Source organism: Sciurus carolinensis, chromosome 9, assembly GCF_902686445.1.
Source record: "Sciurus carolinensis chromosome 9, mSciCar1.2, whole genome shotgun sequence".
Taxonomy (NCBI): Eukaryota; Metazoa; Chordata; class Mammalia; order Rodentia; family Sciuridae; genus Sciurus; species Sciurus carolinensis.
Window position 1 is genome coordinate 14,458,608 of NC_062221.1, and position 25,859 is coordinate 14,484,466.

The 25,859-nt window shown below is 35.7% G+C and overlaps 2 protein-coding genes across 12 annotated transcripts in view; both read right to left on the reverse strand.

Annotated features, from left to right (window-relative positions):
• Nucleotides 1-16,221, reverse strand: part of Trpc1 (transient receptor potential cation channel subfamily C member 1) — an 81,346-nt gene extending 65,125 nt beyond the window's left edge. For 2 of the 5 annotated variants that reach the window (XM_047564763.1, XM_047564761.1), the window contains exons 1-3: nucleotides 15,558-16,221; nucleotides 7,070-7,224; nucleotides 1,049-1,150 (exon numbers count right to left, since the gene is read on the reverse strand). In XM_047564763.1, the coding sequence (XP_047420719.1) occupies nucleotides 1,049-1,150; nucleotides 7,070-7,224; nucleotides 15,558-15,780 (480 nt within the window). In that variant the 5' untranslated portion in view covers nucleotides 15,781-16,221. The remainder of the gene's footprint in view (nucleotides 1-1,048; nucleotides 1,151-7,069; nucleotides 7,225-15,557) is intronic. The other 3 variants (XM_047564762.1, XM_047564765.1, XM_047564767.1) reach the window with 3 other exon arrangements.
• A 3,618-nt stretch (nucleotides 16,222-19,839) lies between these two features.
• Nucleotides 19,840-25,859, reverse strand: part of Pls1 (plastin 1) — a 109,431-nt gene continuing 103,411 nt past the window's right edge. For 6 of the 7 annotated variants that reach the window (XM_047564441.1, XM_047564440.1, XM_047564439.1 and 3 more), the window contains 2 exons: nucleotides 20,605-20,729; nucleotides 19,840-20,315 (listed from right to left, as the gene is read on the reverse strand). In XM_047564441.1, coding sequence (XP_047420397.1) covers nucleotides 20,180-20,315; nucleotides 20,605-20,729 — 261 coding nt within the window. In that variant the 3' untranslated portion in view covers nucleotides 19,840-20,179. Of the gene's footprint in view, nucleotides 20,316-20,604; nucleotides 20,730-25,859 lie in introns of those variants that run through there. The other variant, XM_047564444.1, reaches the window with a different exon arrangement.

The window sequence follows — 25,859 nt, forward strand, 5'->3', positions numbered from 1 at the left end:
TATAGCATGCCTCTCCCACTGAGCTATTTTTAGAATGTTTATTGTATTATATTGGATTCTCTTTCATTGCTATAAATAAGACTGTAATCAACATTTTTGATTATTTTTTAACCATCTCCTTCATGGATTTCCATAGTAGAAAACACTTAAGTTAAATAATATGACATCTTTCTTGCTTATGAAACATCTTGCCAAAACGTTTTCTAAAACACCTGCAACAGTGGCATATAAACTCTTACTCCTCCCTTGCTATGAATGGTTGTAGCCCCAGCTACTTAGTGGGTAGACTCACAGGGAAGAATTGCTTCAGCCCATAAATTCAAGACCAGCATGGGAGACACTGTGAAATTCTATCTCAAAAAAATAATTTTTTTTGTAATTTGATAAGCAAAAATTAGCATCTCACATTTGATTATCAATAAGGTTTAATATTTTAATTTTCTGAGGTTTGTCATTTTGTAATATGATTTGATATTTCCCATTAATTTATCTAGTATTAAAAAAGATTACTAATTTGAGATATATGCTGAAAGTATCTTTGGCCAGTTTTCTATTACTTTCTAAACTTTGCCTGATGTTTGAATTCCAGCAACTTAACGTCTCTAACAGCCAAAGACTGTCCCACTGTTATTTTTGTCTATTATTTTTATGCTTTAAAAAAAATCCTTCCACTCCTAATCAAATACTCATTTACATTCTCTTCCAGTTTTATAGTTTCATTTAATAGTTTTATGGTTTACATTTAATTCTTTTAAGTCTATCTAGAAACTAGCCTATATATTCAATAATACCTTCAGAATATTCCAGTCTAAAAGTGTCCATTCTGATAAAATTATGGGAATATCAATTAATTTTAAAAAGTTTTCCTGAAAGCAATACTAATTATTCTTGCAAGTGTCTACTTACTTCAAAGTAATACTTCACAAAGTGAAAAAAATTTATTTTTAAAAAAACTAAACAAATTTGGGGGAAGAAAAAAAATGGCAATGGGGCAGGAGATCTACTTTGGTTTAAAAATCCAAATTAATAAATATTTAAGAGTACTAACTACTATAGTTGGTCTTGATGCTCGTTTTGGTCGATGATTAAGTAGTATATCAACAGCTCCCACTACTTCAGAGTCGATTGCCACCAAAAGTGCATCTGCGGACTTTAAAAAAAAAAAAGTTAAAAATGAAAATGGAAGATAAAAAGGTAAACTATTTATTTTTTACTAATTCATAAATAAAATTATTTTTTAAAATTTAAACTGTGTTATATTCAGTAATACTGAATTTTCAAAAATTTAGACTGTACACATGCTTGCCTTAGCAGTACTTCTGTGTACTATAATATACACGTTTCCACTCTGGTTTTAATGTATGAGCTGGTAAAATAAGGAATGCTTAATAGAAAGGATTACTAGTGGAGCAGTGCTGATCCATGCAATATTTAAAGTTGAAAAAAATTTTTTCAAGAACTTTACTTTTGAACTGCAAAACCAAAAAAAAGATTCTTATTGTTCCAAATCTATGAAGATTATTGCTAGGAACCATTACTATGGGTAAAGGATTACGATCAGTCTAACAAAAATGATCATCATCAATACAATCATGAAAACAGGGGAAAGTAAAAAAGTTTTAAAGGGGGGAGCACTCTTTTCTTATCTTTGAAACATAAACGGCTGACTGAAATTGTACAAATTTGACATTAATATTAATAATCTTAGCAAGTATAAAACCAAAGAATTTTAAGTTGCCAAAGAATGTAAAGACAGGAGAAAGAAGTGATTTTATAGGTCTACTCTCAACCTATAGCTCATTGTGACAGGAGGAAAAGTCAATGGATTCACAGGAAATAAGAACTTCTTGATTCTCTGTAACAGTCTATAGTTCTACTGGCAACCATGACATCACATTTTGGTTTCTTTGGTTTTTTGTTTAAGGAAAACCATAAAGGCAGAAGGAAAACATGGGAATAAGTAATGATTTAATTTTTTAAAATGCCCTGATTATTTTCAATCTGTCCATTTTTAATTCTAATAACCTTTTCTATTTAAATGAATCAACATTCCTGCTCTGGGACTGAAACTATATCAGACCTTTAATAGTTCTTCATAGCTGAAAAGAATAAAACTTTTATCCACTTTATCCAAATGGCAAAAACAGGACTAAAAATGGCAAACTTTACATGGACACTGAAAAACAGGACTACACACCCCAAGAAACGGCTGAAGTCCTCATTCAACAATTAGCAACCACCCAGGTTCTCTCTTAGGAAAAACTTCCTCCCCAAATGAGAAATTTAATCCATCATTTTTTTCCTTTAAAAATTTTAGGGTTCATTGGACTATAACCCTTGACTTCAAGTCTTAGCATTATTCTTCTGCTTGGTAAACATTTTTTCAGTTTTAGCACATTAAGTTAAGCAAACAAAAAAGAACCCTGTACCCATTATTACTAAATATTTCATTTGTAGTTTTAAATTTTAACCATAAAATAACTATTATAGTAATGCCACTGCTCTCAAAATCAAATACCAGGCAACTTCAACCATTTGAAATATAGCCATGGATCCAGCCACAACTTAACACACATACACACACGTACACACACACACACACACACACACAAGAAAAACAAACAAACAAAAAACCAGCAATAACTTTTGCTGAGTTGTCACAAATAACTTCGTGGGCATTACTGCCCAGAAGAAAAGGTCTAAGCATGCAGTCTTAGTGTTGTCTATAAATGATGGATATCTGGCTTTCCCAAGTATCCTTCAGATCTTTACTGCATTAGGGAACAGCTAGGTTAAAACCAACAAAGGGAAGGGGGGTTCACCATTGAATAAATAAAATAGTAGTGTAGCAAAATCACTGTCCGTACACAGCAGTCTGAAGACATTTAACATAATGACAAACATGTTAATAGTTTCAGACCATATGAAGCAAAGGAAGATTACAGTCTCAATTATTCCCACTTATGATGTTATAGTTAAATTATATTCAGATTTACTGCTTAGTAAACAATATTTATATTACATATTTCAATGCTTAAAAGGATAAGCTTCAGCTATAAAATATTTATTTGTAATAAAAATGTCATGTAAATAAGGAGTCACACCATTGATTTGTTCTGTACAAACAGTATGTTATTTGATAAACAGTGGCTGTTCTGAAGGAAAACTATTTTTTTAAATTCTTTCCAAAATATATACGGAAAACAAAATATCCTTGCTAGTTGTTTCCCAATTCTCAGACACCTAACAATTCCTTATTATAATAGCTTCAATGCATATATCATGATGTATTTATGAGTTCCCTATCTTCCTTCTCACCTTAGAATTTGGCTTTTCAACAATTCCCATACTCTTTCCTCTAAACTCAGATAAGAAGCTAGTTATTTCCTTTCTAAACCTAATTTTCCAACTTAGTATTCTTTTAAAGTTCTCCAATCTTCTATAGGACCTTGGTCCTTCATTTGCAAAAATACTGGTTAGAGCTCCTACCTCTCACAACTTTAAATTCTTCCTTACTCTATGCTAACTTAACCTGATTCTATCTCTTACCACTCACATTTTCTTCTTCCTTTCAAACTTCTCAAATCAATATGCATCATTTTCTCTAATCCTTCCCATGCCATATTTTCAAAATCCAATGACCATTTCTATCTCATTTTCCTTGATTTCTAAGTAACACATTAAAAATTATTTTCTTTGGCTTTCACAATGCTATATTATCTCAACTGCCCCTGACATCTTCAATTATTCACTGGTCTCCTTTAATGAAATCCTTTCCTTCTATGCCCTTTATTAAATACAGGCACTCTTTAAGAATAAGTCTGCACCAGATCTTTGCTTTGCTGTGATTTCACCTACTTTTGTGACATCAGTGGTCAGTTGAAAGCCTATGACTGCCTATCGCTATCTCTTTATCCGGGCCTTTCCCTAGGGATAAAATCTTCACCTGTGACTGCTAGGAATTGCTTGACAGTCCTCAAACAGACAAAGCTAAAACCATAAAACCAGAAGTCATTTTTCTTTGCACCAAGCCTGATTTCTTAACTTGCTAGTTTTCTTTCATTCTTTCAGTCATCCATGTTTAAGATTTTCAAGTTATCTTCAGTACTCCATTCCCTGCTCCAGATTTCAACATTTATGAAGATTTTTTAATTCTTCTTTCATAAATCTCTCATATCTGTCTTTTCCTCCCTCTTCTTGTAGTTAACTATTCTTCTTACAGCCACTCTTCTAGTTTAGTGCTAACATCTTCATATCTGAATTACCACATAACTACTCATGCAGGCTACACTCTTCTCCACTTTTCTAATCTATATTAAATTCAGATTTATCTTTCTAAAATACCACTGGACATATAGCACACCCTTCTTTAAAAATCATTTAATGATACTCCACTATCTATTACATTAAACCCAGATTCCTCAGCCTACTATAAAAGGCCTTTTTTGGTATTTTTCCTGATACTTCCCATTACTTTGCAACCCAAATATTCTTTCCAGACACAAGAATATACATATCTTTATTTATGTCCTTCTATACATCTTTTTTCCTTATCCACCTATAAATTTTTGAGAGTAAATTAGGGTAATAGGTAAGAGCACACACTACAGAGCCAGAACTTAGGCTCAAATTCCAGGTCTATCATATAGAGTGACATTAGGCAAGTTAATCTTTCTGAACCAAAGTTTCCTCCTCTATAAAACAGGGAAAATAACAGTTATCTACCTCATAGGGCTATTGTGAGGATTAAGTAAGTGAATATGTATAAGGTTATTGCATGGAGTAGTGCTGCCTAAGTGTTAGTAACATTAATATTTCAAAGCTAAGCTCAACTAACACTTTTCCAATGAAACATTACTTAATCGTACCTCCCATACATAGTGATCACAGCCTTTTCTATAGTTCTAAAAATATAAAATATTTATATTAAGCCACAAGAGTTTAAGTATAAAATAGAGTTTCTCAAGAATGGCACTATTGATATTTTGGGCCAGACATGTTTTCTGTTGTGGTAGCTGTCCTCTGTGTTGTAGAATGTTCAGCAACATCCTTATCTTTGTCCACTAAAAACCAGTAGGTAATAAGCTCCCCAATTGTGAAACTAAAAATATCTCCAAACATTGCCAAATGTTCCCTGGCAAAATCATTTGGTTGAAAACCACTGATATAACACAAGATAAATACAAGAAAGCATTTTGTAACTGCAAAACAACATACAAAAGTCAAGCATTATTACCACTAAGCACTTATCAAATACATCTTTGTATTAGTTGATTTATAACTCATGCACTTTAATTGTCTGATTCATTTTAAGATACTTTAGTGCAGAATCCATACTTTGCTTATTCATTTTCACAATCACACACAATCAAAGGCCTTGAACTTTTGTTGACTGACAGAATGAGAATTAGGTAACCTGGAGAGGACAGTGAACCGGAAAGAGCATGGGATTTGCAATCAGAAGATTTAATTCAAATCTTAGTTTTGCCTTTAATAATTTTAGAACTTTGGACATTTCATTAAAGTCTATGAGCCTCAGTTTTCTGATCTATAAAAGATTACATCTATATAAGTTGACTATGCTGTTTGAATATGATCAAGAATGTGAAAGAAACATGTATAAAGTACAGAATCATTATATACATATGACCATATATGTAAAAACACAAAATTATTAAACCATAATACCTCTTTATCTGGAATCATCAGGGACTGAATTTCTTTATATCCTTATTTTCTAGGTAACTGAAGCTTATGCCTTTAAGTGTTCAACTAATATCGAAACCATTTTGGTAGACATCTTCTGCTTTCATATGTACTACATAAATATATTCTTCTTTCTTCTAAAACAATAGGTACTGAATATAATTTAACTTCTCCTTGCTGATTCTAGGCCATTGTTATAAACCTTAGTTACCATTCTAATGCATAGCTCCCCTCAGAGATGATCTGAAATGTAATGCTATTGACCTCTTTATTAAATAGTGCCAATGGTACCATGTCTCATTTTGTTCCACTGTATTCTAGTGCCCCTTTCTATTGCCCCTTGAATTCTCTCTAGATTGGAAAACTAAGAATTAAGTCTGTCAACATGGAATCTAAAAGGAGAAAAAAAGCCAAACAGATTTTGAAGGAGGGCTCCAGAAGTACTTGCACAATTAAATTTAATGTACTTTATCACAGCTACTCTTGCTGGTTAGAGGTATTTTCTTTTACTCTTTCTGATTCTAGAGAGCTGAAGTTGCTGGGCAAGCAATCTCTGTTTTGACTCCACAAATATATATGTAGAGACAGTACCATGTTATAATATAAAACAGAGATGTATATAGAATACCTTTATATTTAGAAAATACACTACAAGTGCTTCCTGATGTCTCTCAAAAAGTATATATATGTATACCCATTAGTGGGGGGAAAAAAAGAGCCAAAATTCATGTGCTAAGTCCCATTACAAGCAAACCAAAGTAGGAAAGGAAAATATAATATTATTAAATTCCCTTTCAGAATCTCTAGACTGAATTCTTTCAAAATTTACATGCATGCCTGCTTTTGTACCTGAACTGATATGAAGACAAACAGAAAGGTGTCTTTTTCAGTTAAAAAAAATTATTCGTTTTCATACGTAAGTAAACATTACATTTCAAACAAAAAGGAAAAGTTAGTAAAATTTGGAGAAAACCAGTCCTTTTCATTCACATGATTGTAAATAACATGGGGCATATAAAAACTTGTCCTCCTGACACTTCAGAACATTTGTCCTATTTATAGGTATATAATAAAAATAGGATTGATACAGGTAATAAAAACAAAATCATCTTTAATAACTCATGTTAATTTAGCTTTATGGGATGTAAGGGAAAATGAGAGTTGAGAGGAAAAAGGCAAATTATCAAAACATACTTCATAAAATGACTTTTTTTTATTTCTTTAAACTACTTAGTGGTTCAAACACAGAGTAAACAAGAAAGGGAGAAAATAAAAAGGAGAAAGTAAACTAGAAGGAAAAGTAAAAACATGGTATATCTAACATTACTTAGAAGCTACTGGATAAAATTATCTAGCCTTGTACCTGACAACCGTAGTCCAAAAGAAGCTGCAGTATATCCAAGTTTTCGTTTTCAATAGTTATGGTAACAGCATTTCTCCCAAGCACATCTACGCAATTTATGTTCAAGTCACCTGAACTGTTTTCCTCCAAAATCTTTTTAACCATATAATAGTCACCTAAATAACAATATACAAACATAATTTAATATCCAAGACACATAAGAATGGCTGAAAAGAATAATTTAGCTTGTGGAATTAAAATAGTTAAATATCTGAACTCCTTTTTGTATATGAAAGTGTGCACAGAAAATGTGAGCATTTCCTAGATAAAAACTTATATCTTGATAACAAGTACATCAACAGCAAATGTAAAATGCAAGTAAAAATTTTTTTACTGTGCAGTATGGAAAGTTATTAGTTTAAAATTCTGCTTGTATATGTAAAACAGTTTAATAAAGAATGCCCCCCCCAAAAAAAATGCTCCCAAATGGGAGACTGGAAGCTAGAAAAATAAGTAGTAGTTTAAAGGAATACATTTTATATCTCAAATTTACATACACATTTATTCATACATCACAAAGGTTAAAAATGAGATTCAGAAGTAACAAGAAGATATAACAAAGAGTTTTTAAAGGGAAGGCATACTTCTTTTTTGGGGGGAAAGCATACTTTTGAAAAGCAGTATGAACATATACTTGTGTGTATGGTGTATGTATAGTAAGAGGGGAAAAATACCTGACAATCTTCTCCCCGTCAAACACATACACACACACACACATCTCACTGATGAAACTTTTTAAAGTAAGTGACCAGGCAACATTCAGATCCTAAAACTCTAAGGCAGGACTAGAATTACTGCTTGACCTGTCAGAATCAGGTAGACTGCCTCATAACTGATGGTAGCCTACAACAAAACAGTTAACCCATGTGGGAAAATAAGAATAATTATTTTCACCAAGGGCCTACTATGTGTATTTGCCAATGAGATGGTGCAGGATTAGGGGGAATAAATCGAGAGGAATGCTAATTAGAGAAAGAAAGCAAGAGGGTTGTTTATTGTTTTATTTTACTTTTTAAACACAAGGTGAATAGACCATATTAGGTGACTTGTAAATATTAGGCTATTCCTTAAAAGTCTACAAGTAAGAAACAGAGAAACATGACAATCAGAGCAGAAATCAGAAGAAAAAAGAGATGTGATTTTATGATACAGAGAAAGTGAATAAGAAAGACAGGTAACAGATTTTAATTTCAAATAAATTTGCTATTATTTTTAATCTCTGATTTTATAGTTCCCACATATTCCAAAACAAGATAAAGAGTAGTTTTCTTGAGAACATATTTCCCTAATTCTCTCCAGAAAAAAACTAATCACAAGAAGACTATTTTCCCCATATTACTATGAATTAATATTTAGGCACTAAGGCTCTATTGTAGAAACAGCAGACTCTTCACAAAGTTATGCCCTTAGTCACAAGTTGATTCAACAGTGATTAAACAAACAGACCAGTAAAAATTTATCACCATTACTGGAAAATAACATTTAAAACCTTATCTCAGATGCATTTATTTCAATGTCTTAGTCACAGGAGAATGCTACTAAGAAAGAAAAGTTCAGCTATATTTCCTTGTTATCACTCTGTGTCTAGATGAGGATTTTTATTTCTGTTTGGGACTCACTAAGCTTTCTAAATCAAAGGACTTCTGTCCTTCATTAATTCTGCAATGTTTTCAGTCACTATCTCTTTAAATATTGCTTCATTTCCAAAGTTTATGTTTGCAAGTCATTTAAGACATATTGCATGTTAAAGGAGCAAAATAGTCTTAACTTTTAGGATGAGTATGTACATAAAAAGAAGTTGGGAAACTTAAAATACATAGCAAGAAGCTAGTTAACACAACATGGGTTACAACTCAACATGCCTGTGTTTATCAGACAAATATACTTTACATTTTCATTTTAAATAGCAGTTGCCTTCAATAGTACATACATCCTTTGATTTTTAAAATATATAGAAGGAAATACAACACAGTTTAGTGTTTTGACTTGATGGTTGTCAAAGAATTCACGAAGGAAAAAGCTTTTCAATTCATTCCACAGGAGTATGCCAATTCAACAGCAAGCCATCTTGGTACCCTCTCCAAAGTATCACACATACTCATCTACATATCCCCATCCATTATCTTCTATGTGTCACTCATCCATTAGTAACAAAGTTCCTAACAGCTAAAGGATGCATCACTAGGATGAGCCTCAGTGCCTGCCTGAGAACTCATGGGTACCAAAAGAATTTACTGTCTGTTCCAGCCAACACCTTCCTGAACAGGACCCCTGTTCGCAGCCTTGGTGAGAAATAAGAGCCTAACTTCCATAAGCACCAGTTAGTAAACCCAGATTGGTTTCACATAGACCAGTTTTGCATCTCCTGCTTTTTGTAATTTTTCACTTTCCTCACTCTACTGAGCCCCCATGCACTATTCCTTCAGTCTCTCTTTAAAACACCGAATCACCTCTGAACAACAGAACTTCAGTTAAATTCACACTGGACTCTTTTCCCTAGTGTAATTTTGTATTATTTTTTTTTTAAATGTTTTTAGGGGCTGGGGATATAGCTCAGTTGGTAGAGTGCTTGCCTTGCAAGTACAAGGCCCTGGGTTCAATCCCCAGCATCATATAAAAAAAAAAAAAAAAAAAAAAAAAAATGTTTTTAGTTGCAGATGGACACAATACCTTTATTTTATTTGTTTATATGTGGTGCCAAGGATTGAACCTAGTGCCCCACACATGCTAGGCAAGCACTCTACCACTTGAGCTACAACCCCAGCCCAATTTTGTATTATTTTAATAATAACTTTACCTTCTAGTACAGGGGTCAATAAACTTGTTTTGAAAAAGGGCCAGGTGGTATACATAATAGGCTCTGGGGATAGGACATCTTAATCACAATGACTTAAGCAGGCTCCTTTTGCACAAATGCAGTCACAGATCATATGTACACAAATAATGTGGATATATTCCAATAAAACTTTGTTTATAGACACTGAAATTTGGATTTCACAGAATTTTCGTGTGTTATAAAATCATTCTTTTAATTAAAAAAAATTTAACTGTTTGAAATCTAAAAACCAGTCCTAATTCCCAGGCCTTATAAAATAGGTAGATGTGACCTGTGGGCCAGTTTGCTCATCCCTGTTCTAGTTCTATCTCTTCAATCCATTCCCCACCCAGCAACCAGAGTGTTCTTTTTAAAATTCAAAGCATATCAAGCTTACACATCCTCATGATCTTCTATCATGTTATTGCCTACAAACCCTATAGGACCTGTGCCACTCTCTGGCTCACCCATTATGATCATTCTACATCAATGTTTTTCAAACTACAGTTGCAACCCATTAAAAGTCATGAAATCAGTGTAGTAAATCCCAACAGGCAACTTAAAAAAATGAAATAGTATATAAAATACCAGAGAAATCTCATGGATCCTTCGCACAATTTACACTGCCCAACTGTGACAAACCCCTGAGCAATACAATGGAGAAATGTTACAATACTGATTGAGCACAGGTGATTCCAACTTTCCACACTGGCATCTCATTTGATTTTCTGATATTAAGATGTTAAATTTCACTATTACTGAAATGGGAGCATTAATACTGATTAGTTTTAATTTTACATTAACAAAATTTAAGTTAGTGGTGAAGTGTGGAAGAATTTTATCTGCCAAAAAATTTGTAAATCTTTTCAAACCAAGATTTTATAACAAACTGATAATGGCAATTACATGCTAATTGAAATACTCCCAATTGTGCTTAAAACAAATTTTATTAAGAGGAAAAGTTTTGGCATTCAAAGAAATTCTACTGGATCTCCTAAGTATTATTGGTGGTGCTGGAATTCTTGTAGTCTTGATCATTCATTTGGGCTCCTAAAATCACTACCTATCCCTTCTTCATTACTTTTGCAAGTTCTTATTACCTATGAAACTACTAACCCCAGATCTTAAACTTCTCAGTATCACTAAATTTGATAGAATCAGCTGTGAAGAAGATATTTATAGCACTGGCAGCAAGAAGAGTAATTATTTTTAGGCCACAATACTTATTCAATTAATCACATCTTTTAACACCCTTCAATTTTGTAATATACAAAGCATAAAGATTTGGCTTGTTAATCTATCTACCTACCTATATACCTACCTATCTCTCCATCCATCTTATTTATCTATTAACTGCCCAAAGAAGAGATTGCTCAGTACTAGGAATATCCTGTCTCCCAAACTGCACATAAGGCATTTAACTTAAATTGAGCACTTACCACTTCCCTTCAGTCAGATCTACTATACACAAAATACTTTTTTCTTCCTTACTGCTCCTCACTAGAGCACAAGAGATCTTCATAACAGAAAAATAACTTTTACAGGATAGGGATGTAGTCAGTAATTTATTGATAACACACTTTACAATGCCTTAACACTATGAGGAACGTGCTAAGAGTATTTTGATGACATAGAAAAGAGCAGCAAGCCCAGCATGGTGCGCACGCCTGTAATACCAGCAGCTCAGGAGGTTGAGACAGAAGGATAGCGAGTTCAGAGCCAGCCTCAGTAAAACCAAGGCACTAAGCAACTCAGTGAGACCCTGTCTCTAAATAAAATACAAAATAGGGCTAGCAGTGTGGCTCAGTGGTCAAGTACCCCTGAGTTTAATTTCCAGTACCCAAAAAATTTTTTTAAAAAGAACAGTAAAGTAAAAATAATACAAAGATGAACTATTCATCAAGATGCTGGTGAACTGAGTCATTTTTTGGTTAAAATAACATTATTTTGTTAAAATAACCATAACCTACTGGCAAAATTTCCTAACTAGTACATCCTAAACTTTGATGATTTCAAAAGCTTTCCTATACAAAATTCTTAAGTGCCACACCTAAGGATAATTCAAGAAATATTTGTAGAATGATGCCTGTGGTACCCAGTTCACCTCTCCTTTCTGCACCTCACAGCACATACCTCTTTACACTAGGTGCAGCCTGCCAACTTAAGACTTCTCACCAATACCCAGTCCTCTGCAGTGTTCTCTCCCACATTCCTTCTAATCTCACATTCAAAATCTCTTCTCAAATAGCTAAAACAAAAAAGTCCCATTAAGTATATAAGGTGTTAATAAAGCAGAAGCTTCTATTACTTCACCAGAAATGTTGCATCCATAGTCCAACAGTACACACAACTTATGCAGGAAGGCTATCACTTAAGTATCCCTCCTTAGAACCCAGAAAACATATTACAAAAGTGACAACACCAACTAAAATAAGCCAAGGCATAAAAATGAAATTCTGCCCTGTCCATCCTTCCTCTGATCCCATGCTGAAATGCCAAGAAGAAATGCTGACTCAATTTAAATTTCCCAAAAACAGCCTCAATGGAGAATTGGCCCAGATGGAATCAGTTTGTAACTCTTTTTTCTGTGGAAGAACTGCTTACCGATCATCAGCAAATTAAAGAGTTTATGTGGGTTCAGGTTCACAAATATGTACCAAAAGCAGTTACTTTAAATAAGGAAAATTAACACAAATCATAAATAAAAATTATTACTTTTTCTACTCAGTAGGCCTAAGGATACGTGATTAAAAGAGGCTCATTACCATAATAACCCTCAATGAGGGAGGAAAAAGACTTAGGTAGTAAGAACCACTATTTACTATTTAATAAAACAACACATGTATAGTTGGTTCTTGTTTCATTAGCTTTAACCTCTGAATTGCAGAATTCTATGTCTAAAATTAATATGAATGTACTTGCTGAGAATTTCATTGGGGTAGGGGCCAACTTATATTACTGGAACAGGAACTTTCAATTAATGTTTTCTTATTAGGTTTTTATAAAACAAAAGGACCCAGTGTTACCTTTGATATGATCCTAATCCACTTGGAAGATCAGTAACAGTCACAGAGACTACTATCTGGATGGACAGTGGTTAGATCTATTGAACTCATTTACTTTAAAGTCAGATGGTATAAAGTCTTTTCTTTTCCTGTTTTTTATTGTTCATTCCTACTTTTTTTGTTTACTCCTCAATCTTTACCTGTCTTTCAAAGGGTCACCTATTTATTAACATATACATAACTACTTCATCTTCACAATTTTAGGAATTTAGGAATGCCTGGATTATCACTAAGTAGATTGTTGTAAACGTTTTACACATGCAGAATAAAATTGTGAAATGTTATCAGTTGATTTGCTCTGGTGCTACTAAAGTGGCATGCTTGCTTTTTACCTGTATTGGATGAATAATATGCAGAAATCAAGGTTTACAAAACATCTATACAAAGCAAGTTGAATTACCAACTATTAAGTCCAAATATGGATACATCTTTTCTGACACAAATACTTTTCACTCATTCAACCAAAACCAGATAAATATAGTGGCAACTGCCATATAGCTACACACACACACACACACAAATCTGATTCATGGAGTTGTAAGGATTAAATGAAATCATCTATGAAGAGCATGAGCACTCTACCCCAAAAGTTGTTTTTGTAAATGTTTGCTGTTTGGTTTGTTGAAATATCAACATAGTTGTAGGAGTTATAGCTACCTCATGAAAATTTTCACTTTTAAATTGGGATTGGGTAACACTAAAAAACGTTTATATTTGTGAATATTGACATGTATGTAAAGCTAAAAAGGCACTACAATTTTTTTGTAAATAAAAATTACCATAACTTGATTTTCAAATATAAATGTGTACCATAATTATGGGTAAAAAATATGCCATTTTTCCAAATCTAACCCGAAAATTTGTTTCAATACACTTGAAACACAGAAAATACCTGTTTAATCTCTCACTCAATATTTTTTAAATTATATGTATAAGGTACACATATTTAATCTCCACCCTGTCCTCAAAAGTCAAATCTCTCCAAGAATCTTATAAAATGGAAAGCTGACAATTTCAAGCTGCTTCAACAGCTACTAAGGATAGGCTATCAAACTGCTACCAATTAAAACTCTTCCAGTTAAAGACGTGTCATGCAATAATCCTAAATACAAGCACTATGAATAGTACTCTAATCATATTTCATTATGACATTTCTCCGTCCTCAGTTTGCCAGAAATACCAAATTCCCTTTCCTGACATACTTTGCTTTAACATAATCACAACAGAATGGTCAGAGTAGATGAAATGGCCACTTAATTTGTTCTAGTACAACAAAATCTTTTCCCTTACCCTGTCACAGAATTTTTGAGGGAAGAGAAGTCAGGCAAGCCACTCCAACACTAAATAATTTTACATAATCAATAGACCACAATTTTTGTGAAGTTATAGAATACTCTATTTCTTTACAATCCCAAGACTAAAGTTGTCTATGGCAGACCTTAACAAGTTTCCACAGTAGTTAATACAACTACATGAGAACACCTTGAGGACAGCCTTAGGTGGACTTTTTTTTTTTTTTTTTTTTTTTTTTTTATTATTGTATACAAATGGGATACATGTTGTTTCTCTATTTGTATGGACTTTGTTTATATGTCAACGTGTTTTCAAAAAGTTATGCAAATAAAATTCTATTTCAAAAGCTGTAAGTGAGGTTAGGAAGGCTATCATTCATCTAAAACACATTCACACATGGTGACAAACAAAAAACTCTTTTGTAATCTTTCCACAGTGTAAGTTGCCCTTTGGGTTTGTTTTGGAAGTCTGCAAGGTTCTAACAGTTTTCTTAAGTTAGCATGACCATCGTACAGCAAGCTGCATAAATTCAGAAACAGAAAATTTCAATACTGCTCATGTAGGAATTAAAATGCCTAAGGGCAATCAATTTCCTATTTCTTTTATTATAAGCATCACTCGAAAACACGCTTATTTGAAAAGACTTGGTATGCCCTAAAATGACCTCTTTACAAATTTTTTAAAGAAGAAAAGTAAATATATTCCAAGTATTTTCACCCTGTAATTATTTTTCACTACCATTATCTCCCAAAGGCGGCTATCAAAGAGCACGAATTCATGGCAGACGTTCCTAAGTTTGGAGAAACTTCTGGGAACTGAGGCAGAATTTCTCCACTCCTGTCCTTATTTCATCTACCTCTACCTAGATGCTCAGATACTTAATTCCATTCAACCGTCACTGGCTAAGTCCCTGGGTGGCAGACGCTAAATAAAAGGAGGCTCTCTTTTAAAAGACAAACCAGGTGAGAGCCCTTGAATGGGAGGAATCTTAGGGGAAGGTCATGGGATTTTCGGACTGGAAGCTCCCACACCAGGCCGGATCACTCACGTGGTCAGCAGCAGGGGTGGAGCTAAAGCCACCTCCAGCCGGGACCCCACGGAGGACGCACCCCCGCCCCAGCCGCCGCCGGCTGCACGCCCGCGGAGCAGCGCCGGGGGCTCAGGGCAGCGGCCGCGCGGGAGCGGGGAGGGAGTACCCGAGGAGGCTGAGGCAGGGAGAGGTCGCGGGGAGCGAGCGCAGGGGGTCCAGAGGCGGAGAAAGGGGCCTGGCTCTCACCCTTGTCGCACGCCAGCAAGAAAAGCTTCTCGTTCAGGGTGTTCTCCTCCTTCACCTCCCGCACATCCTTCAGCGCCATCACTTCGTTCGGCGACGAAGAGGAAGATGGGGAGGAAGGCAGGGAGGAGGAGGAGACGCCCGAGAGGTCCGTGCTCGGGTACAGGGCCGCCATCATCGCGGCCCACGACGGGGGCAGGCCAGGAGACGGGGGCGGGGCCCCCATCGGCCCCGACCCCGACCCCAGCGCCGCCCCGGGGCTGGAAAAGGGATGAGTCGTTCCCACGGCCGCCTCGGCGTGCGGCCCGTTGGCCCCGGAGAGCGTCGCCTCCCCTCGGAGCCAGCACTCGCCCTCCACTGACAGCCCCAGGTTGGTGGCAGCGCCTGCGCGGCCCCGGGGCCAGCGCCCCCTCCCCAGCCGCCGGCGTCCAGGCCGAGCTGGTCCGCGCCCGTCCGGGGACGACAGAGTGGAGCGCGCCAGGGCGGCAGCCGAGCGCGGGGCCGTGCCAGGAGCCGCAGGGGCCGCGCGGGGGCGGCCCGGCCCGGGGGGAGGACGAGAGGTCGATGGGAGAGGAGCTCGGAGGGGCGCTTCTCAGCACGCCGGGCTCCCGGGCTGTGGGAAGCGCCGGCCCCGCTGCGCCGGGAGATGTTCGCCACTCTCCTCACGTCATCCTCTACCCCGCGGTAGCGACGACGCCAAGGCGGGGCCTGTGGCCAGCTGGGCGGAGCCTGCGGCGGAGGTAGTCTCTGGTGGGCGTGACCCGTGGTTGGGTGGGCGTGGCCTGAGGCGGGGCGGGCTCAAAGGAGCGGGCTCAGAGGACGCACGGCCCCCTGTCTCCGCGCAGGGAGCGGTAACTCCAAGGCGCGGTGCAGCGAGGAATAAGTTGAGCCCCTGGGCCACATTCTTCACACCCAGGTTGCGGATTTGAGGAAATTTCCCCGCCGCCTGCTGCTGCACATTAGTAAGTTGTGCAATTGTCCGAGTACTTTATGTTGCGGTGCGCTCTGCCTAAGCGGAGGATCTAGTCCCCGCCACGCCGCCACACTTGTGGGTTTGTCCTTACATTGTGCTAGATATCATTAAGGGATATATATTCTGTACACACACATACACAAGTATTTTTAAACAATTCCTTTGCGATCTGAAATTGACCTAATATTTATTCGCATGTAATTTAAAACACGCCGTCGCATTTGGATAAGCGCATCACAGTCCTTCTAGTGGTCACATATATTACATAATCAATTTAAAAGATAGATCAGTAATTTAGGCAACAGCTGACACGCTCAGTAAGTGCCACTTCTTTGAATAATTTATTTTTTATTCAAAATTTTATTTAAAGCAGATTAACCATTATCTAATCTTGCTATTGTCTTCCTCCTTTGAAAGGTAAGAAGGGAAAACTGGAAATTACATCTCTTATTGCTGCCCACAATAAACTATAGGAAAAAACCTACATTGTACCTTTAAGGCTGTAGGTTTTAGGGCAATGCATAAATTTACTTCAAAGTATCTTATTTTTGAGGGAAATACTTCCTATCCCATTCAAGTTATTGGTTCTTCTCCTGTCCTTACCAGAATGGACTGTTATCATAGAAGTCCTTTGTAGATCAGCTTAAAAGGCCTTAGCCAATGCTGATTGCCTACCTTTCCAAACTTTTTCTATGTGTTTACTTTAAAATAGTTGATAACCTACTGAATTTACTTTGTCTCTAGACAGATCTCCCCTTCTGTCATGTTCAGTACAGTTCCAAGTTTGTGTTTGGTGAAATGTCAAAATTGTTCATTTTAAATTTGAAGTGAACAGTTACACATTTATGTGTACGTGCTTATACACTGTAGTTAAGCAAAATGTTTAGTCAGTAGCAGACCCACCCTAACTGAGCCATCCAAAATGGCAGTATTTAAGGGTTAAAACTCAGTGACAGCTATAGAGACAGAGACACTGGTATAGGTATTGTTTCACTTTAATCCGAAGTCTTCTTCAAGTTTCTGGGCTTAGATGATTCAGGGGGTCTAGATTAATTTCTAAGATACCCTACTCTAGTAGATAATCCTAGCAGACATACCAAAGTATTTGGGGGCTATACCTATTTCAAAGTAAGCCAGTGTTCTAACCACTCTGTTCTTCAGATCTTTGGATCTGATGCAGAATATCTTTTCTTGCTTCTCTAGTAAACCCCATCTAGTATAAATTGGGCTATTTTAACATACTTAAGTGTGTCAGTTTATTCTGCATACGTTTCATGGAGACTGATGGTAGCGCTATGAATAATTGTATGCAAGATTCAGAAGCAGCACATTACTCAAAGCAACTCACCCAAATCACAAGTACAAAAGAACAGTCACAGCTCCAGTCAGAGAAGAAGAAAATCCAGATTTAGATCTAGTCTTACAAATAGGATCGACCCTATCTACACCTCCAGCATCTGTCCTTCTCCTTGATTACTCTCAGGCCACAGTTGCCTGTTTTCTTTTCTGTAATGCTTACAAGGCTCTTCCAGGCTGAAAAGCCTTTCTTGTTCTCTCAGCTGAACACTCAAAGTCTAAATAAAACATCATGAGTGAGATCATCCCCAAGACCCAAATTTATCTACACCTCAATTCCCTAGTCAGTCTCTATCACATTGTCCTGCTTTGTTTCTTTGACTGCACTATTCAAAATTCCTAATAATTGTCTGTTTTTCTCCACTAGGATATAAGGTCAGGAAACTGTATTTTTCTCAACTGAATCCCTAATGTATAAAATAATACCTCCATCATAGTAGACAATAAATTTATGTTAGTGAATTGAATTCACTCAAATTATTCAACACAAACTACATTTGTAGTAATAATAGTCTTGAGTAAAATTCTTTGTAGGAAAGAATTACCCTCACCTTCAAAGAAATGATCTAATTTTGCTAATTAATTTAGGAGCTATTCTCTTTTCTGGAAAATAAGCTTACTCTAGACTAATTTGCAAAGTTGTATCTTTAAATGAAATAAATACTGACACATTTCTACATACACAGCATTTTTATTAAACAGACTCTGAGGAAAAAGAATACCCTAAAGTGCCCAATTTCATGTAAATCAGATAGCTTAGTAAATGTGATGGTGAAAAAAATCAAAGAGGGTAGCATTATTTAATCTCATAAAAGAGAACATACCTTAATTTTCTTGTAAGAAAACGATCATCAAAATATAAAAGGGAAAGAAATCTCTTGTAGAAGAATATAGTCCACCTTAAAAAAAATCTATTCTAAACACAAAGTCACTCTCACTTTTACCATGATTGTTTTAATCAGTACTAGAAGGAGGATTTAAACTATTCATTCACACTGGGATAAAGTGACAGCATTTTTGTTGCATAGCAGTATTGCTCACTGGCACTGAAAGTGGGAGATGGAGAAAGTAGATTTCTGGATTCAATTATAAGTAGTAGAAGGGCCTACTGTTAAAATTTTAGGGAAAAAATAGGTCTCAAGCTTAGGTATTCCCAAGTAACACAAGCATTAAATTTTGCCAGTTTATAGGACACTGTGAAAAACACATGTAGAAATACTCTGTTGAATATCAGTTTTAGGTTACTTTCTACTAAAGATAAACAGTAGGCATATTCCAAATTATATAGGTTTAATTATAAACCTAAGCTACTAATCATAATATGAAACTAACAGGATAGTGTCTACCTATTCTGGCCAATGTCTGGATACAAGTATTTGGAAGGAATCAGTTGAGAAATAACTATATGCACATTCATAATGAATATCCATAAAAGAAATCCTCCATGTCAGACATCCACAAACTGAAGTGTTACATATATTGTGGGGATAAAATAAATACTTACTGGTTGGCTGACTGACCAATTATACATACCATTTAAGCAAACCTGGGCAATTAAAGTGCAAAATATATATACACACGTTTCTCTAATAACGTCCTACCAATATAGAGTATATGCTGCATGTCATAGATAAAGCTATATTACCAAACTAGAAGTTTAAAGTAGTAACACAGTTAAAATTACATTTTAAGTAAAAAGCTCATGCTACTTACACAAGAGAGTGAAATTTGGGATTTATTAAGAATTAGTTCTTATTTGTAAAAAAAAAGTTTAATGTGAATGAGCAACACTTGCCACTTTAAAATTTTAAACAGTATAGAAATTTACAGAAAGGTTAAATTTTTAGACTACATAGTTGGAGGAAAAAAATGAAAGGATTGGACTGTATTATGACTTTGAATACATCTAAGATCACAATTAAATAACACACCAAAGAAGTCAAAACACATTTCACAGCAGGACCTGCAAAAACATTTTTGTACTGATTTTTTTTTTTTGAACCATGGAAAAAGAATGAATTAATATTGCTTCTGTTAGACTTTTAGGAAACAAAAGTAATTTAATCATGAAACATCAGCTTAATAACAAACATTCTACTGTCAGTATTGATTAGTAAATAAATGGTGTTATCCAAAAAGATGATAAATTCTAACTAATATAAACAGAATGTTAAATTCATTAATGAATATATAACTTTGAAGCATACAATACTCTGATTTTATACCCACTACATTTCATAATTCTGTAAACTGTGAGGCATTCACTTTAATGTGGCAGATGACCATATCAGTTTCATTATTTTATTCTGTTCAGTCCTTTTCCCATTAAGCATGCAAACACCGTCATAACCATCTTTGGTTTTACTTCTACAAGGTCGTCAGGTAATGCATAAATCCGAGCACCAATCTTTCGAGCAACTGAAATGGCATATCTTGAAAAGACAAGAAAAATATCTTGTTATTTGTTATCTACTGTGTTTCCACTTAAGTATTTTAACAAAAGAATTAAATATTTGGATAGGATTTACTTTACAAAAAAGTTATTAAAGTTGTGATTCTTAAATCATATTCCCCATGCAAACTGTACCTTAAAATGTACTGAAACAATTAACACCAAAAAAGTCAAAACACATTTTGACTGAAATGGAATATCCTGACAAGACAATCCTTTCCTGGAAGGATCTGAGAGAACTAAAAGGTCACTGGGTTCTGAAGACTTACTTAGCATTGTTCAGTTTGTCCTCTTCAGAAAAGTTTTCTCTCTTGATCATTTCCTGACGAACTGCATTTGGTGCAATGGCATCTATTAAGTCTAGGACAGGTAAACTTGTGCTAATAGATTTATCCTAGGAAATAAAGCATAGAAGAACATTCTTAAACACCTTACTTTAACTTTCACAACTTTATCTCTTCTAGTCATAGTCACTTAACTGAATGTAATCTATAAATTTTCTTTGTACTTGAATTTTAAGCATTTCTGTAACCAGCACGCAAAATCATTTACAATACTCTTCCTTCAGTCTTTTTTACAAATAATAGTGTAAAGAGTTGTCACATACCTGAATACGGTTTGGGATGTGAGTATTCTTAAGTATGCTAACTATAGTATCCATTCTGTGAAAAATAACTTTTGAAAGGGAATAGGAAATTTTAAATTAATAATTTTACAAGTTCTGGTAATACTTCTTAGACTATGAATTTCCAAGCCTTCACTCAATATTTTTTAGAAAGAAAAACTAAATAGTGAAAGGGAACTAACATTTATAAAGCTTGCTTTACAAATTTTAGCTTATTTAATCCTCTTTTTAAAATCCTAATAAAAAAGGAATTATAAAGCCTCTTTTAAAGATAAAGAACGTGAAGTTCATAAAGCTCATGTGATTTGTTTAACACAACCAGTAAATACAGAACAAGTATTAAAACCCATGATAGTCTGACTCTAATGTCCAAGATACTTTCCATTTTGAAGTTACCTCTGAGGTGAATTAAAAATGAATAACTAAATTCTAGTGGATAGAGTGTTGTAGCTGAAGTTAAAAAAAAAAAAATCTGATCTGAATTGACTTTGCCACTTACCAGTACTTGAACACTATTGGTTCTTTTTCTCAGCTTGAATAATGGCTGCTATTACTTGCCTGCCCAGCATCCATTCACTCTTTACTTTCTGCATTCTAACAGTTTATATTTTTGCTCTGTACCCATTTGTCCCCCATATGGACATGTGCTTCAAGGACAGCTGGTCCCATCCAGAGCTTCAGGAGTGAATCAAAAGTGAAGGCCATGCTCTCTTAATGAAGTCAGGGCAATAAAATTTATATATATAAAGCATACTGTGTGCATAAACATATGCAGTATATCTGCATTAAAATTTCACAGGAAAGGGGCGATTAGGAAATAAATGTCTAAAAATACTCCTGAGGGGAATAATAAGGAAAAAAAAGTTTGAAAAACACTAGTCTAAGTTTAATGGAGTAAATCTAGCCTGCTACCACAGTGATTATAATTTGGGTCTAATTTAATTAGACTATGGAAAGTCAGCAACCCCTCCTCCTGGATGTGAATGAGAGGATGAAACCTGTGTCACAACCAGCAGCTATCCTATAATCAAGAGGAGAACCAGCTTTAGGGTGAGGTTGGCATGTTAGATGACAAAGCAGAGATGGGAAAAAACCCGGCGTCCCGAATGACATTCTTTAGTTAATGGCTCAACTAGTCCTTAAGTCTACCTACCTCTCCATTTGTTATCGTAGTAACTGCCTTTCCTTTTGTTCTAAGCCTCATAAAATTGGGTATTTGTTTCTTGAAGCCAAACTACACCTTTTCCTAATTTCTAAAATGAGAATGTCACAGGATTCTTGGGAATATTATAATATAGGTGAAAGTATCCAGTACAGTTTTTAGCCAAATGTGGTTTTTGTTTTGTGGTACAGGGGATTGAATTCCCTAACCCTAGGGTGCTCATCCCTAAACCTTTTCACTTTATTTTTTTATTTTGAGACAGGGTCTTGCTATATTGCTGACACCACCTCCAACTTGTGATCCTCCTGCCTCAGCCTCCCAAATAGCTGGGATTAAAAGCATGAGGCAGGTGCCACTGCACCTAGTTAAATGTGGGTTCTTTTTTTACGTTTGTTATTGATGCATTATAATCATACACAATAGTGAATTCATTATGCCATATTTGTTCATGCACATAACATAATTTGTTCAATCTCTGTCCCCAGTACCTTCTCTTTTCCTCCCTGCCACCTTCCCCTGGAACTGCTTGCTCTACTTTACTGATTTCCCTTCTCCAGTTATTATTAATTGATGCAAAATCATTATATATATATATATATATATATATATACACACACACACAAGATTCACTGTGGTATATTTGTACTTGGACATAGCATAATTTGGTAGATTTTATTCCCTAGTACTTCCCATGCCTTCCCCTCCCTCTTTTTTTTTTTTTTTTTTTTTTTTTTTTTTGGTAACAGGGATTGGACCCAGGAGCACTTAACCACTAAGCCACATCCCCAGTTCTTGTTATTTTTTGAGACAGGGTCTCACTAAGTTCCTTAGAGCCTCACTTCCTCCTTCCTTCTTGATCCCCTTCTACTACTCTACTGGTCTCCCTTCTATTTTCATGAGATTCCCATCCCCCCTTTTAATCCATTTCTCTCTCTCTCTTTCTCTCCTCCTCCTCTCTCTCTGCCTCCCTTCCCCCTCATATAATAGAAAGCATTTACCCTTGATGTTCTGAGACTGTCTTATCATTTCACTTAGCATGATATTCTCCAGTTCCCTCCATTTACCAGCAAATGACATAATTTCATTATGGCTGAGTAAAAGTACATTGCATGTAATTACCACATTTTCTTTATCAATTCATCTGCTGATGGACACCTAGGCTGGTTCCATAAGTTGGCTATTGTGAATTGTGCTGCTATAAACATTGATATGCATGTATCACCATAGTATGGTGCTGTTAGATCTTTTGGATAAAAATGAAGGAGTGGGATAGTAAATATCTGACAAAACAATCTGAAGCCATGTGAAGAAAAGTAACAGGACATGACCTGTGAGCCACTTAATTTATCAATTTTAGAAAAAAATATTCTTATCAGAAATGCTTATTTTACAAATCATATTTAGAGCAGGTAGAGATGGAAGGTAAAATTAATTAGGGTTCTTTAGTGTACCTTGCACTGGCAATCTAGGTCTGGTTTTTTGGTACGTCTCTGTTTTTAAAAAATTCTCATACTTGTTTTCTCAACTACATTGAAAATCACCTGGGATACTTGTTAAAGGTGCAAATTTTGGGCTAAAGGATGTCAGTCAGTGACAGAGAGCTTGCCTAGCATGGAAGAGACTCTGCATTGGATCCCCAGCACAAGAAAAAAAGTGTAAATTTAGCCTTGCTCTCAAATTAATAAGTCAGGTTATCTGTGGACAAGGCTGAGAATCTAGATTTTTAATAAACTTTCTAGATGACTCTATTCTTGTTATATTTTCTAAAAATTATCTTAATATTGATGTCATTCTAGAACAAATTTAAAATGGGTTTACCTTCCACATATTTCTACAATGATTCAAAAAAATGGTTTAGTTGTACTCTATTTCGATCACTTTTTTACCTATTTGGTATTTAAAATATTTCTCGATATAGAGTTTGAAAACAAGGACTCTTTTTCTACCTATTTCTTATGATTCACCTTGGGGAAAGATTTCACTGAGTTGAAAGAAAATTTAAGTTCCTAAAGATTACATCAGGTCTGTTATCTGATGATAACAGGCCTACTTTCCTGTAGGTAAGTTATTAGTGAAAGACTCTTGCAAAATGGCAGGGGCTACAGTGAAAATCCTTAATCTGAAACAGATTTCTATGTTTTTCCCTTTGGGTTAATCACAGAAAAATTAAGCAAAAACAATTTTTAGAATTTTAAAGAGAAAAAGCCTAGAACTCAGCTTGATTTTCAAGATAATGAGCTGCATTATCTTATTCTCTTAATTGAATAAGTACTATTGGCATATTCTACCCCCTCACTTTTCTTATTATTTTTAAAAATAAAAGGTGAAAAACAGTGATGTGCCACCAGCTCCTAAAGGTCTTCACAGGAACCTCTCAACATAAAATGCCCTTTACATATTGGCAGGGTTGATAGTATAGTAAGCACCATTTACTGACCCCTTCATATGTGCCAGGTACTATTTCGCTCTTTACATTTGTTAACTTAGTCTTACCAGAATTCTGTAAGATAGGTCTTAATATCTTCATTTTAGATGTGGGAAAACTGAAGCTCAGAGAAATGAATAACTTGCCCAAAGTCAAACAACTGCTAATGCTGAGGTAGACATAAGTTCTGTTATATGCATCTATAGATGCAGCCCAGCTAATAGTGTAGACTGCTAAGGTTCCTGTAAAACAGACCCTTTTCATATGCCCCCATCTCCCCTTAACGATTCATATGGTATTGCTGACACCTATACTGTGATTCTCGTTTTCTTATTTGTCTCTTTGACAAAATAAGAGCTCTCTGAGGGCACTGTGTAATCACAGTTACTAGCAAGGTACCCAACACAGGGTAAGCTTTGAATATTTAGGAATGATTGAGCAATATGTCACAGAGTGAATAAATGGCTAAGCTAAGAGGCAAACTCAAGGCCATACCACTCCAAAGCTTGGGTTTCAATCTGCAGGTAGACAGTCCTGGATGTAAAATCCAGTTGTTCTGCTTAAAGGTTGCATGACAGTGGACAAGTTATTTAATCTAACTATTCCAGTGCTCCCCTTTCTGCTCACTGAAAGAATTAAAGGAAACAGTGTGTAAAGTGCTTAGCACAGGGACACGTGGAACTCAACACGTGGTCATTATGATTATTGTTATGTTTGGTGATGTCTCACTTCCCTATCTTTGAGGGAAAACAACTTTGCAACTAAAAAGAGTAAATTTGTCTTTTCTACACTACCTTGATTATTACTAATAAATTCTTATTAGTACCATTTATTATAACTCTTTAGGCATAATGTCTTCTATGGCTGGAAAAAACTTCCCCCAGCCCAACTATTTTCAAGCAGTTGCTGGCACATTTCTTAGTCATCTGCTCTGTCTTTAAAGAGTACTCTGCCAAGCACCTACAAAATGGCAAGCAGTGCTCCTGCTTCTGTGCTGCCTGGCTGCTGTTCTCTGCAAGCATTCTCCTTCGGAGGGTCTCTGTACTCCCACTTTCAACTATCTCTCCTATCCAGCTGGTCACCAACTCTGTCTTCCCAGTCTTTGTGTCTCCTTCCATCTATCTCCCCATTTCTTCTGCCTCAACTCAGTAAGCTAAAGACTGAATTCATCACCTGTTCTAGAAAGCAGCTGCACTTCCTAACACTCCCATTTCTCTGTGCTTTCTGTTTTACAGATTACCTAGGCCCAAAAGAGGAATTCTGTGCCTGCTCTCTAACCCCCACTTCTCTAAATCAAGAAGCCAAGTCCTAG